Consider the following 15,631-nt stretch of genomic DNA (forward strand, 5'->3'; position numbering starts at 1 on the left):
AAGAGGCATGGAGGAGCTCAGCTATGAGGAAAGATTAGAGGAACTGAATTTATTCACTCTTGAGAAGAGGAGAATACGGGGGGATATGATCAACATGATCAAATATATAAGGGGTCCATATAGTGAACTTGGTGTTGAGTTATTCTCTTTAAGGTCAACCCAGAGGACACGGGGGCACTCTTTATGTCTAGAGGAAAAGAGATTTCATCTCCAAATATGCAAAGGTTTCTTCACAGTTATGCCCCATACACACGGTCGGACATTGATCGGACGTTCCGACAACAAAATCCTAGGGTTTTTCCGACGGATGTTGGCTCAAACTTGTCTTGCATACACATGGTCACACAAAGTTGTCGGAAAATCCGATCATTCTGAATGCGGTGACGTAAAACACGTACATCGGGACTATAAATGGGGCAGTAGCCAATAGCCTTCATCTCTTTATTTATTCTGAGCATGCGTGGCAATTTGTGCATCGGATTTGTGTACACACGATCGGAAATTCCGACAACGGATTTTGTTGTCGGAAAATGTTATAGCCTGCTCTCAAACTTTGTGTGTCGGAAAATCCGATGGAAAATGTGTGATGGAGCCTACACACGGTCGGACAACAACAAGGTCCTATCACACATTTTTCGTCGGAAAATCTGCCCGTGTTTACGGGGCATTAGAGCTGCGAAAATGTGGAATAGACTCCCGCAAGAGGTGGTTCTGGCCAGCTCAGTAGATTGCTTTAAGAAAGGCCTGGATACTTTCCTTAATGTACATAATATAACTGGGTACTAACATTTATATGTAAAGTTCATCCAGGGAAAATCCGATTGCCTCTTGGGGGATCAGGAAGGAATTTTTTCCCCTGCTGTAGCAAATTGGAGCATGCTCTGCTGGGGTTTTTTGCCTTCCTCTGGATCAACTGAGGGTATAAAATTGGATATATTGGATTGTACGATACTTTTTATTTTATTTATTTATTGTTTTTAAGGTTGAACTGGATGGACTTGTGTCTTTTTTCAACCTGACTAACTATGTAACGTACCTCTCCTTGCTCCTCATCAGCTGGGATCTCCAACCCCACTATACCTTCAGTCCTCACTGAAACCTGCAGAGAGAAATGAAGGTGTAGAATTAGGCGTGTCACAGCCAAGTACTTGCGGGCAATCTGCTATCGGTACAACGACGTCAGATTGTACGAGGCAAATTTCTCTGCCCCAACTGCTGCACCGCTGAAAGAAGTTCGCTCCCAGCCATCCACATGCCCAGCAGTTGAATGCTAGCTTGGCTAAATTGCTAGCACTTCAACTGCTGCCTTTTCAGTTGGTAGACTCTGCCCCCTTCCATGAGTTTTGGAATGTGCGGTTCCTCAGTGGCAGGTTCCCAAACGCCACTTTTTCTCACGGAAGGCGATTCCGGCTCTCTACCGGCATGTGGAAGGCAATGTCTTGGCCTCGCTGAACAGGGCGGTCAGCAGTAAGGTGCATATTACTGCTAACTCATGGTCCAGCAGGCATGGACAGGGACGTTACCTATCTTTCACCGTGCACTGGGTGACTCTTCTGGCAGCTGGGAAGGATGCAGGACAGGGTGCGGTATTTTTGGAGGTTGTTCTGCCAACACGCCTCCAAAATTCTACTAGTGGTGATTCTGCCACACCTCTCTCCTTCACCCCCTCCTCTTCTTCTTTCTCCATGGCCTCTTCCTGTGCTGATTTATCCTCGGAACCAGTGGTGCTCCGTAGATGTTCAAGGGGCTGTGCAAGCACGCAGGCAAAAAGATGCCATGCAGTGCTTGAGCTGGTGTGCTTGGGGGACAGGAGCCACACTGGGGCAGAGATTCTGTAAGCTCTGCAGGGGCAGGTTCAGAGGTGGTTGATGCCACGCCAGCTTAAGGCAGGTATGGCGGTTTGCGACAATGGCACCAACCTCCTCTCCACCCTCCGACAGGGACAACTGACCCATGTGCCCTGTTTGGCTCACGTCCTTAACTTGGTGGTGCAGCAGTCCTTGGGTAGGTACCCGGGCTTACAGGATGTCCTGAGGCAGGCCGGGAAAGTCTGTGTGCATTTCCGCAGGTCATATAATGCCAGTGCTCGGCTGGCTGACCTCCAAAAGGAATTTAACCTGCCCAAGAACCACCTAATATGGGACATCCCCCCCAGGTGGAACACAACATTGGCCATGCTGCAGCGGCTGCACATGCAGCAGAGGGCCATCAATGAGTACCTATGTGACTAAGGCACATGGACAGGGTCAGGGGAGCTTGTTTTTTTTCCCCACGCTAGTGGGCTATGATCAGGGATGCATGCACTGTCCTGTCACCATTTGAGGAGGCCACAAGGATGGTGAACAGTGACAGTGCATGCATCAGTGACACTGTCCCTCTTGTCCACCTGTTGGAGCACACGCTGTGTGGAATAATGGACAGGGCACTTGTGGCAGAACGGAAGGAGGAAGGGGAGGACTTCCTTACCTCTCAAGTGCCCCTTTATCCAGACAGTCTTCCTGCGTGCCCGCCGATCACACAGGAAGAGGAGGAGGATTGTGTCAGCATGGAGGTGGAGCCTGGCAGTCAGTATCAGCAGCAGTCTTCAAGGGATCATTTACAGTCCGAAGAAACCCATGGCATCCCTGATCCCGCAAAGCCTGTGGAAGTATCCTCGTATTCGGGGGAAAAAAGGGGAGGGATGATTACTGGCTGGCAACCCTCCATGATCCACGTTACAAGGGTAAGGTTGCGGACCTTATCTTGCCATCACAGAGGGAGCACAGGATGAAACATCTTTGTGAGGCCTTGCAGAAAGGTTTGTGCAATGCGTTTCTAGAGCCTAAGAGGTTACAATTTCCTGGTCCTCCTGGACAACGTGTTGCTGAGGCTTCGGTCGGTCACAGAAGGAGCGGTGGAGAAGGTGGCCATCTGACCGATGCATTCAGACAATATTTTAGTCCGTAGCCCCAAAGTCTGATCGGTTCCAGCAACCATCGCCAGCGTCTGATTCACATGGTGCAGGATTACCTAGGGGCAAGATCAGACTTGGACACCTTTCCCACCGAAAATCCTCTGGGTTACTGGGGATGGATCTTGAGCATGGATCACTGGCCAGAGCTTGCACAGTATGCAATTGAGCTACTGGCCTGTCCTGCATCCAGCGTTCTTTCCAAACACACATTCAGTGCTGCTGGAGGCTTTGTAACTGATCACAGGGTGTGCCTGTCCACCAAATTGGTCGATCGGCTGACCTTCATAAAAATGAATCAGTCTTGGATCACCAGCTACTAAGCACCTGATGCTGATGTAACCGATTGATTTTTTTTTAATGTGAGATCTCTTCAAGACTGCCTATGCTGATGCTGAGTGACTATCCTGTTATGCTGAGTCACAATCCTCTTCCTTCTCAATTTTCATGCTGATAGCTTGTAAGAACATTTTTGGTTCTGGGCACCGCAACCAGTGCCCAAGGCCCAATTTTTCATCCCCTGTTTAACAGGAACAGGGGCGTATAATTAAAATTTTTGATGCAATACTTTGCAGCAGGGCTCATTCCTGCACTCCAACTAGAGTATCTGTGAGGGGTTGTAGTGTTGTGGCACCAGCACCAGTGCCCAAGGCCCAATTTTTCAGCCTCTGTTTAACAGGGGCGTGTAATTACAATTTTTGATGCAATACTTTGCAGCAGGGCTCATTCCTGTGCTCCAACTAGAGTATCTGTGAGGGGTTGCAGTGTTGTGGCACCAGCACCAGTGCCCAAGACCCAATTTTTCAGCCCCTGTTTAACAGGGGCATGTAATTACAATTTTTGATGCAATACTTTGCAGCAGGGCTCATTCCTGCGCTCCAACTAGAGTATCTGTGAGGGGTTGCAGTGTTGTGGCACCAGCACCAGTGCCCAAGACCTAATTTTTCAGCCCCTGTTTAACAGGGGCATGTAATTACAATTTTTGATGCAATACTTTGCAGCAGGGCTCATTCCTGCGCTCCAACTAGAGTATCTGTGAGGGGTTGCAGTGTTGTGGTACCAGCACCAGTGCCCAAGGCCCAATTTTTCAGCCCCTGTTTAACAGGGGCGTGTAATTTCAATTTTTGATGCAATACTTTGCAGCAGGGCTCATTCCTGCGCTCCAACTAGAGCATCTGTGAGGGGTTGCAGTGTTGTGGCACCAGTGCCTAAGGCCCAATTTTTCTGCCCCTGTTTAACAGGGGCGCGTAATTACAATTTTTGCTGTAATATTTCACAGCAGGGCCCATTCCATTACCAAGAGTAACTATGAGGGCTAATGCCCCGTACACACGGTTGGATTTTCCGATGGACAATGTCCGATCGGAGCGTGTTGTCGGAAATTCCGACCGTGTGTGGGCGCCATCGGACATTTTCCATCGGATTTTCCGACACACAAAGTTGGACAGCAGGAGACAAAATTTTCCGACAACAAAATCCGATCGCGTCAATTCCGACTGTGTGTGGCCTGTTCCGATGCACAAAGTGCCACGCATGCTCATAAGAAATTCCGAGACGGGACAGCTCGTTCTGGTAAACTTAGCGTTCGCAATGGATACAGCACTTTCATCACGCTGCAATGTTCAAAATGGTTTAATACAGCGCACTCTCTTCTTCTTTATAATGTGACAAGAATTAAGTCGTTTTGTTGCTCATATTCACACACACTTCTCACAAACTTTTATTTGTGTTTTTTTAGTGGGATTCCCTGAATATATTGTTATTAGTTGTCACATCTGACTTTTTTTTTTTTTTTTGTATTTTCAGCCTTTTTTTTTCTTTAATGTTTGGATTTTTTCCAAGGCTGATCTTTGTTCAATGTTATTTTTATTTTTACTCCAGAATATTTTTGTGTGTGTTTTGTGTGTCAAGTTACCCCAACACCATTGATATCTTGTATTATTTTATCTCCAGGAGATTGTTTGGTGTTGGTGTCCCTTGTTCATTTCACATTGTATATTTGAAATGTACCTGAATCCTCACAAACAAACTGTCCTTTTTGAAGTAAAACACATAGGAGAGTATAATTCAAAACAAAAATCCTTTATTAAGGGATCAGAACCAAACAAAGAGGAAGGCAACACTGGATCAACATGAGAAATTAGCGAAGCCTGGGACCCCCACGGCAGACATCAATTCTTGAACATCAAAATTGGTGGCCTGAGGAGTCCATATGTAAGGGAGGGCAGTCTGGTCCAGAATTCGCAGAGATCTGGAAAGCACCAGATGACATCTATGTTGCCAGGCTGTGGTACCACAAGAGGCTGCATTTTTTTGGCCAACCAGACTGGATCCAGGGCAATCACTGTCTGGTCTTCCTTCCACGCTTCCTTCCGGGCTGTGGCTGTGCAGTTGGAGATGTGGCAGGAGGAGGAGTAGGACCTGGAGGAGGAGGAGGACTGGGGGGACCTGGAGGAGGACTGGGGGGACCTCGAGGAGAGGGAGGAGGAGGAGGACCTGCAGGAGGAGGAGGAGGACCAACGCGAAGGTGTGTCTGAGGTGTAATTTGGCCCCTCATACCTTTCTCCAGAGCCTCCGATATGAGGGCCTCACACATGACTTTTTGGCCCTCCTCCATCCTCTGCATTTTATATGCTATGAAGGCAGCAATGTTCTCCTCCATGGTGTGGGGTGCTCCCAGGACCTCTGTAGCCCTCCAAAAGAATCCTATAGCAGCCTCCTCTAGGGTACTCCTCCTACTGCCACTTTCTCTTTTCAGGGGGGGTGGAGGGACCTGCAGATCAGCCAGCCGGCTCGGCGCGGCCACCTCCTGGCTGAGACTTCCCTGTGTATGAAAAAGGGACATGGTTTTAGTTTTTGCTTCATCAATCACAATCCTAAATTACTACTCCAAACTAACATCTAGTTAACATCATTGATTGTACAAGCAGAAATATTTACAGAAATGCTATACCTGGCTCAATCTGGGCTCCTCCACATGCGGCCTGGAAGGCCCAGGTTGGGCGTCAGAAGCCTCAGCCGGGGGGGAAGGAAGCATGGAAGGAAGACTGGAGAGGGATGACCTGGGTTCAGTCTGGCCTGCCAGAAAGTGCAGCCTGTCGTAGTACAACATCCTGGGGACATAGATGTAATCTGCTGCTCCGGATCTCTGTGAATCCTGGACTTTCTTGCGCTCCCTTAGATATGTGCTCCTCAGGCCACCAATTAATATCTTTAAATAGGTGATGTCTGCCGTGGGGATCACCTGCTTCACAATTTCACACAATTGCTCCAGTGCTGCCTTCCTCTTTGCTTGGTTCTTGAAATGGGGGTGTTTAATCTCCCACAGACAGGGCAGCTCCCTTAGCATCTCTAGGAATGCTGACATGAAGTTATTATCTTTGAATAGCATATCCATGTTCACTGCAAGACACAACACAAGACAAAGCCTAATGTCAGACAAAACTCTCCTAATCTTATTACAATATAGGCCTCAATCTAGAAGCAGTATAGGCACAAGTTTGTCTCTTACCTTCGTTCTTACGATCGGCGCGTCCAATGCTCCTTTCTCCGCTCACAGATCGTACGTAATACGCACGCGTGTTACGCTTTATACACACTGCGCATGCGTGTAACTCCGCCCGCCCCTGACGTTCTTTCTAGTCTATTCCCCGCCCCTTTTCATTCGGCGCAGTGGGTGAAGAGCATGATGGCGGATTTAGAGCAGGTGTGTGCTAATTATAGCAACGAGGAGGAGGAGGAGGAAAGCCCGGATCCAGGCACGTCCCGATCCAGAAGGAGACGTTTTAAGGCCACAAATATGTCCTTTGGGGAGATGTTGGAGATGGTCGACATCATGAGGATGTCCGACTATGCCGGAAAATATGGGCCTTACCCACACCCCAACATCCGAAAGGCAAAAATCATTGCTAAAGTGATCAAAAGCCTTCACAGGAATTTCGGGGTACGAAGATCTAAAGATCAGCTCAGGAAGCGGTGGTCGGACCTGAAGTTGAGAGAGCCAGAGCAGTACCGAAAGATCCGGAGAGTGCTGCAAAAAAGTAAGTAGTTGTGCTGTGTTCCTATTCTTTCTGTCTTTATTTCGTTCGTTCTGCTCCATATGCTTTTATTAATTGTAACGTTTAAAAGGGCAACTTTAATGTTCATGGGCCCATTATTCGTTCGTATCAAACATTTTTCTTTCGGCCTCTAGAACACCATTGTTTAGGCCATATGCATTTTCACACATTTTTTGGGGCCTACTTGGATGCCAAATATTTGTTTGTGTAGATGGGTTTGTTACTAGAATGAAATGCCAACTAGATTGTGTGTAAGGAGAGGACACTGAGCAGCTGTTTTCACATCTGGACACTGGAGCACTAGTGTGGGACCCCAGAACACCATTTTTATTAGGGGGGCCACACAGGTGCTCCAGTGTATACTATAGGGGGGGCTACATCTGTGAAGCTTGTACTAAACAGGTAAAGTATTGCAGCTTGACAAAGGGCAATAAAAAATATACATCTTGGAACTCGGCTAAAATAGACAATTGTACCCCACTTCCAAGCAATGTTTCCTATTTCTAGTTCTGCCATCAAATATCTGTGTGCTAATTATACCATTTTTGTTTTACATAGGGGAGAAAAGACTCGGAGGACACCCCTCATCCCAGGAGAACACAGACCCCCCACCTATGGAAGAAGGTGAAATACCCCAAACCCAAGAAGAAGAGCAGGAGGAAGAAGAAGATGTGGTGGAGATTGGCACCACAACAGGTGAGTGTCTGCGACCACAGGCTCAGGTAAAAGAGATGGATGGTGGCAGATTTTTGAGACCTTTTTTTTTGTTCTTTATCTCTTTTTAGGTGATCGTGATATGAGGGATAGAGAACGCTTTACTTCTGAAAGTGCCCAGATCCTGATCGGGGAGATCATGGGGTGTAATGCCGAACTGCAAAACATCCAGCAAAAAATCAATGATGTGATTAAAAAAAATAATAACATCATTGATGTTTTGGGGCGAATTTAAACCCCACAAAATCACTTGTTTTATTGTGGTCCAATCTTTAAAATTTTTTTTCAATGTTTTGAAAAGCCAAATTTGGAGGATGCACACAGTGTGCCAACATGTGCTATCTGCCATCACGGGAGATCAATGGACGCGTTTTGGGGGTGCAACCCCTTCCTCAATTATAAAGTCGCGGTGAGGAAGGGCTTGCTCCCCCACAACACGTCCCTTGATCCCCCCTGATGGCAGATAGCACATGTTGACATTCTGAACTTGGTGTGCATCTTCCAAATTTGGCTTTTCCAGGGGTGATTTCCCCCCATCTGAACGCTATATCAAACCCAGTTCCTAAATACTGATGTCTGATATAGCCTTCAGGTTTTACCTAATGTGAACTTTGTAAGTTCAAATTTTTGGCTTTCTTGTTGGTTTTACACAGGCCTGTTTTATCTGAAATGGATATTTCGATTTTTGATAATGCTACTGCAAAAATTGTTATACAACAAACATGTTGGTTTGTTTTAAAAACCTTTGGTAAATGCACATGTGATTGTGCAGGTATAAAAAAGTGGCTTACTCAAGAATGTGTGGATTATTGTCTCAACACTACAACACTTTTGGGGTGATGTAATTGCTGTTTTATGCAAAAATGGGGGTTATTTCCTAAGGGCAAATCCACTTTGCACTACAAGTGCAGTTTCAGTGCAGTTGCAAGTGCACTTGGAGTGAAATGTGTTTTTGCATTTAGGAAATACCAGCCAACAGCAGTGCTTTGTATAATAAGGTTACACAATCACGACATTTTCTGGACTCCACACATTTCTGTCAGGGTCAGCTAAAACAAACACAAGCAGTAAATGTCCACAAAGAATTTCTTTTATTTTTTTATTTGAAAAAGGCTTCACATATTGTCTGGCATATTGATAGCCCCCCTACCCGCAAAGAACTCCAGGTATCGTAACCGGACATCACGGGCACTCAGGGAGGGCAAGCCAGGACGGCCACTTTCAAGCGCCGTCAGTGTTGTTGGATGTAGGATTCCGGCCTCAGGCCCAACTGAGCCAGCATAGTTGGCAGAATGTTTTCTTAAAAAATTATGGAGAACACAGCACGCCAGTATTATATGGTTCAGTTTATACTCCGCCATATGGATGGGTGTCAGAAATAGTCGGAACCGGCTGGCCAGGATTCCAAATGTGTTCTCCACCACTCTTCGGGCTCTGGCCATCCGGTAATTAAAAACCCTCTGTTCCGGGGTGAGGGTCCTCATCGGGAATGGCCGCATCAGGTGGTCCCCCAGCGCAAACGCTTCATCAGCAACGAACACAAATGGGAGACCTTCCACATTGTCCTCTGGAGTTGGCAAGTCCAAGCTGCCATTCTGGAGATGCCTGTAGAACTCCGTCTGGGCGATGACTCCACCATCGGACATCCGGCCATTCTTCCCCACGTCCACATACAAGAAGTCGTAATTAGCCGACACCACCGCCAACATCACTATACTATTAAACCCCTTGTAATTATAATAGTACGACCCCGAGTTGGGTGGTGGGACGATGTGGACGTGTTTCCCATCAATTGCCCCTCCGCAGTTAGGAAAGTCCCACCGCTGGGCAAAGTGGGAGGCCACAGTCTGCCATTCCTGTGGCGTGGAAGGAAACTGTTGAGGAAAAAACAATAAACATTACTATTTTTTCACAGTAAACATGGCAAGCAGATTATACACAAACATTATGGGGCAACCTTCAGATAGCATTAATTAAGCGGAATTTAACAAGGCCAAAGTATAAGGTACACCTATCATATTCCCCCTCCCCCCCTCTCATGGGCCATTTCTAACATTATAGGGGGGGGAACTCTTGGACAGGTAACCCTCTTCACTTCATTGAGAGATGAATGCCTAAATACAGGGTATTACTTGGAACATCCCCTCCTTAGTTACACTATTGGCAGACCACTGGACAGGTAAGAAGTGTCATAATACAAAGATATAAATACACATTGTACACATTTGAGGACATTTGGACATTCTGCTATTACAAAAACTTTAAACAGTACCATTGAAAAGTATACAGGCAGGCCCTTGCACTACATGCTTTGGGGAATCATCCATACATCTGAGCACTAAAGAGATGGGTATAGTGTGTACGGGTTTGGCAAAGTCAGCAGATAGATGATTGAGGATAGAGAATTGGGATCAGCTGACTTAGCAGTTGGGGGGGAGGGAGGGTTACTAAAAATTATTTTGGGACACCACAAAAAAAAGCCTCTGCCACTCTGCCTGAATTTAAATCAAAATAACATTACCAAACATTTTAGGGGGTGTTTGGGGTAAAGCACTACTATAGAGCTGATAAAATACATTGTTAAGTGACTATATGAGGTGAATATAGGGCAGGAGACACCATGCTGGGGAGGTTATTGAAGGGCAAATATGTATGAAGGACCGAAAATAATAATTACATAAAAATCCAGCATGCATGAGGACAAAGGGGACATTCACAGCATATTCCAATCATGGTAATTAGGGAATGAGGAGAGAAATACAATATATTATCAAACATTCAATACAATAAAATGTGATATAAAAGGATAAAAATCTTACCTTCATATACTCCTTCTGCAGGACCTGGATGATGGCAGAACAGGTCTCTGGGATAATGATACCCAGAGCCTGGGGGGAGATGCCTGTCGAGAACTTCAAGTCCTGCAGGCTTCTCCCTGTCGCCAAATACCGCAGGGTAGCGACCAACCTCTGCTCCGGAGTGATGGCTAGCCTCATGCAGGTATCCTGCCTGCTAATATAGGGGGTCAGCGAAGCCAACAAACGGTGAAATACGGGGTCCGTCATCCTGAGAAAGTTCCTGAAATCACCAGTATTATTCTCACGGATCTCACGGAGCAAAGGCATATGAGAGAACTGGTCACGCTGAAGCAACCAATTCTTGGTCCATGAACTCCTCCCCACCCTGTTCATGGACTGGACTTGTGTCAAGGTCAGGACCCCAACACCAAACCCCCGCACAGCACGAACTCTACGAGGAGTACGTATACGAAACATGGCTAGAAAACGGTCGGCTGCTCAGAACGAAGTAACAGAACGCACTGAAGAACAGCAAGGCCTGTGAAGAGCGACCTGAAAAACAGCAACGAGCAGGCAAGATCACACAGAAAACTCTGATACGAACTGACTGCACGCACTGAAGAGCAGATACAAACCCACAAGCACAAACGGCAGAAAACGATCTGAAAGCCACGAGTCTGAAAAAGCGCGAATCGTCTCTCACCAAACTTTTACTAACACGAGATTAGCAAAAGGAGCCCAAAGGGTGCCGCGCTTGGTTCTGAACCGGCCTTTTCTAGTCTCGTCGTACGTGGTGTACGTGACCGCGTGGTTGTCGATCGGAAATTCTGACAACTTTGTGCGACCGTGTGTAGGCAAAACAAGTTTGAGCCAACATCCGTCGGAAAAAATCCTAGGATTTTGTTGTCGGAATGTCCGAACAAAGTCCGACCGTGTGTACGGGGCATTACAGTGTTGTGGCAACACCCCCACACCACCACCAAAGGTCCAATTTTTCTTCCCCTGTTCAACAGGGACATGTAATTACAATTCTTGATCTAATATTTCACAGCAGGGCCCATTCCTGTGCCCACCAAGAGTAACTGTAAGGGCTTACAGTTTTGTGGCAGCACCACCACCACCACCAAAGGCACAATTTTTCTGCCCCATTCAAGAGGTGCATCTAATTACAATTCTTGATATAATATTTCACAGCAGGGCCCGTTCCAGCGCCCACTAAGAGTAACTGTGAGGACTTACAGTGTTGTGGCACCAGCACCACCACCACCACCACCAAAGGCCCAATTTTTCTGCCCCTGATCAACAATGGCATGTAATTACAATTCTTGATCTAAAATTTCACAGCAGGGCCCGTTCCTGCGCCCACCAAGAGTAATTGTGAGGGCTTACAGTGTTGTGGCAACACCAACACCTAAGGCCCAAATTTCTGCAGAGTATATAGGGTAGGCCCCTACTTTCAAACATCCAACTTACAAATGACTCCTACTTGCAAAAGGAAGGAGACAACAGGAAGTGAGATGAAATCTACCCCTAGGAAGGGAAATTCTCTTCTGTAAGAGTTAATATGGGAAAAATGTGTCTCCTCTTCACTGATGCTTTATCACCAATCCTTGTTTCACTAAAAACCCCAAATTTTCAAAAAACCTTTGTCATTGGGACAGAAAGTGAGGTGAAATCTTCTGAAGAGGTGCACAGACAGCAAAACAAATGTTACAGGGGTGATAACCCTTCCCTATGTTTTCCAAAAAGCTTAAAAATAGATTTTTTGGCTGGAGCTGCACTTTAAAAATGTACCAGTTCAAAATTACAAACAGATTCTACTTAAAAACAAACCTACAGTCCCTGTCTTGTTTGCACCACCTATATACTGCTGTTCAGAGTATATAGGGCCTGGGGGCCCCACGCCTTTCCTTTTTTTTCATTTGGGTGCGGGGTTCCCCTTAATATCCATACAAGACCCAAAGGGCCTGGTAATGGACTGGGGGGGTACCCATGCAGTTTGTCTCACTGATTTTCATCCATATTGCCGGGACCCCACATTACATTAAAGCCGCAAGCAGTTATAAATGACTGTTATTCCTTTAAAAATGTCATTTTGTGCAGGGACTGTTCTAAGCACAGGAAACACGCGTCACTTTACAGGCATACTATAGACACCCCCCAGGTACGATATTTAAAGGAATAATTTTTTTTTTACTTTAAGCATCATTAAAATCACTGCTCCCGAAAAAACGTCTGTTTTTAAAACTTTTTTTTGCATTGATACTTGTCCCCTGGGGCAAGACCCGGGTCCCCAAACCCTTTTTAGGACAATAACTTGCATATTAGCCTTTAAAATGAGCACTTTTGATTTCAAACGTTCGAGTCCCATAGACTTTAATGGGGTTATAAAGTTTGCGCAAACTTTCGGTCCGTTCGCAGGTTCTGGTGCGAACCGAACTGGGGGGGGGGTGTTCGGCTCATCCCTATTCAAGTATTCAAGACACCTTGCGCCAAAACATGGAAATTGAAATGGAGGGTCACTTCCATGAGCGAGCTATAGTGAGCTTAGCCCCAATAGCATAAAAGAGATCAATTTGCGCCTGGAGTGAGGAAGCTTCTCCAAAGATTTATTTAGCATACGGGGTAGATGAGGTACCGGTGCCCCAGAAACATTCCTAATTAAAGCAGAGACCTTATTCCAGAATCCCCGTAATTTAGAACAATCCCACCAGACATGATACATGGTATTGTAAGAATGGCAGCCTTGAAAACATAATGCTAAAACAAGAAAAAAAATGCAGCGCTCTTAAAGTAAAAACAATGTGTAACAATGTGTCAAGTCCATGAGTATTATCCCTGGAAATGAAGCATATATAAATCAATAGTCCACTAGTGTCAACTCTGTGGTAAATACTTCAAAAGTAAATGGTGAAAAGTCCCAAAAGGACTATCCAAAATGATGGGAGTCCATAGGTGGAAAACTGCATCAAGGGTGTATGGTATGGATCCGTAGGTGGGAAAACAACATCAGTGGTGATTAACCTCAAGAAATGAAAAAGGATGGGTACTCTTACCAGATTGGGTGGACTCCAATGTCTTATGACATGGAGTCAATCAAGCAGTAAGCCTCACATGGGCTATAGAAGGGTGTCCGAGAAGCTGGAACTCATGGGGTGCACTTCAACCAAAGAGCCTCAGATTAGTCACCAGAATGGGTCATCAAACCAGGAATTCCAGCTGGCTAGCATTTGCTCAGTCTACGGAGCTTTTTATTTTTCTCTTGCATATCACCTTGAGAGAAATTGCCTAATCTTTGGCTATTGGAAGTATACGTCCTTGGAATTCCCGGTTTGATGACCTTGATATATCATAAACTCTCTCACTGGATGAGATAAAGTGTATACTGGAGGCAGAGGTAGAAGGAGAGGGGCTGGAAGTAGGAAGGTCAATGATGGCTTTGGCAATACAGTATGGAATGTTCGCTGGCGAAATTCTAGACAAACAAAATTTGGGATACATCTGAATGGCCAAAGAGTGAATCTTTAGTCTGAACCTAAGTCGGACTGAACACTTAGCTCATCCCTACTAGTGAAGCTGCTTGAGTGTGGAAGTGTGTTTATTTTACTAACAGGGGAGACTTTTAAATGCACTACCGAGGGAAAAAAAATGACGTGTTTTAACTAGAAATTTAACTAGCCCAGGTTTAATATTTTACTTAAATTACTGTTTAATATCAAATTCTGAATTTTTAACATACAAGAGTACATGAATCATTGAAAAGAATCATACCTTATTTTTAGGTTTAAAGACCCTGATTCTGCTAAGTAAACAGATGAAACCTGTTAGTTGCAAACAATGATGAATACTAAAATAATTAAGTATAAAGGGGAATGGGAGAAGGTATGCAAGAAGAGGATGGGGGCTGAAAAGGAAGGGAGAAAAGTAAAGGGAAAGAAAGTGATTTGTATGCATCTTTTTTTCTATTAAATGAAGTGTATTGTGTGTACATAGTATTGATGAAGTGAGCTCACCTGAATAGTTGTTGTCCATCATGTGCTTCTTTATCATATACAGTTTAATAGCAATGAAAGTGACAGAAAAAATGGCACCCAAACAGGCTCCAATAATTGCATATTGTATCTCTAAAAAAAAAAAAAAAAAAAAAGGAAACCAGTCCTTATGTTATTATGATGCCAAGTGTAAACATGATTTTTCATACAACTTTTTCTCCTAATAAATTTTGATTGGAAAGCGTTGCTCTCCAAAACAATAATCTGTAAAGTGCTTGTAAAGGAAGGACATTTTTTTACCTTAATGAATTCCCTGCATTAAGGTAAAAAAAAATGTCCCTCCTGCTGTATCGCCCTCTCACCTATTAAAATCTTACCTGAGTCTTATTTCGATCCAACCATGTGCCGTCTGCAGTGGTGCTCTCCTCAGAGGACATGGAGGCAGCAGCATTAGCCATTGGGTCTTGTTGCTGTCAATCAAATCCTGTGAGGAGGGATCGGGGAGCAGGGCCAAGCCACACTGTGTGTGTCAATGGATGTATACATCCTGGCTCGGGAGCGAGTCTAAAGGTGTGTCGCCATAGGAAGCGGCTTCCTATGGTGGCACTCTGAGAAGAGGAGGACCAAAAAGCGCCAGTGGGGGACGACGTCATGAGGTGACGTCAGCGCGTTGCTCCGCCCTATGCATTTCATAAGAGAATTAAGTTGTTTCTTACAAAACGTGTAGGTAGGAGCGACGCGCTGACGTCACCTCGTGTTACTGTTTGAGTATTCAGAAGGATGGGTTTGTTCGAATGTGCACCAGCCAGCACTTCAGACTTCAGGCATTCTAATTGATGCAACATTGTAAGTGTGATGCTTTGTTTTTAATTTTTCGAATAAACCTAAAGGTTTTTTACACTATTGGAGCCTTTACATTTTTTACATGCCACGGGTATCCATTCATGGGCTTTACTACCAATGAGGATTTCTGGAAGCCTCTGTTTAACAGGGGCGTGTAATTACAATTTTTAATGCAATACTTTGCAGCAGGGCTCATTCCCGCGCTCCAACTATAGTATCCATGAGGGGCTGCAGTGTTGTGGCACCAGTGCCTAAGGCCCAATTTTTCTGCCCCTG

The 15,631-nt window shown here is 45.3% G+C and overlaps 1 protein-coding gene across 3 annotated transcripts in view; it reads right to left on the bottom strand.

Moving 5' to 3' along the window:
- Window positions 1–15,631, bottom strand: part of TMEM273 (transmembrane protein 273) — a 552,118-nt gene that overhangs the window by 108,743 nt on the left and 427,744 nt on the right. The window contains exons 3-4 of one of the 3 annotated variants that reach the window (XM_073596960.1): window positions 14,534–14,644; window positions 14,292–14,322 (exon numbers count right to left, since the gene is read on the bottom strand). In XM_073596960.1, coding sequence (XP_073453061.1) covers window positions 14,292–14,322; window positions 14,534–14,644 — 142 coding nt within the window. The remainder of the gene's footprint in view (window positions 1–14,291; window positions 14,323–14,533; window positions 14,645–15,631) is intronic. The other 2 variants (XM_073596961.1, XM_073596962.1) reach the window with 2 other exon arrangements.

This window comes from Aquarana catesbeiana, linkage group LG08, assembly GCF_042186555.1.
Source record: "Aquarana catesbeiana isolate 2022-GZ linkage group LG08, ASM4218655v1, whole genome shotgun sequence".
In the NCBI taxonomy this organism is placed as follows: domain Eukaryota; kingdom Metazoa; phylum Chordata; class Amphibia; order Anura; family Ranidae; genus Aquarana; species Aquarana catesbeiana.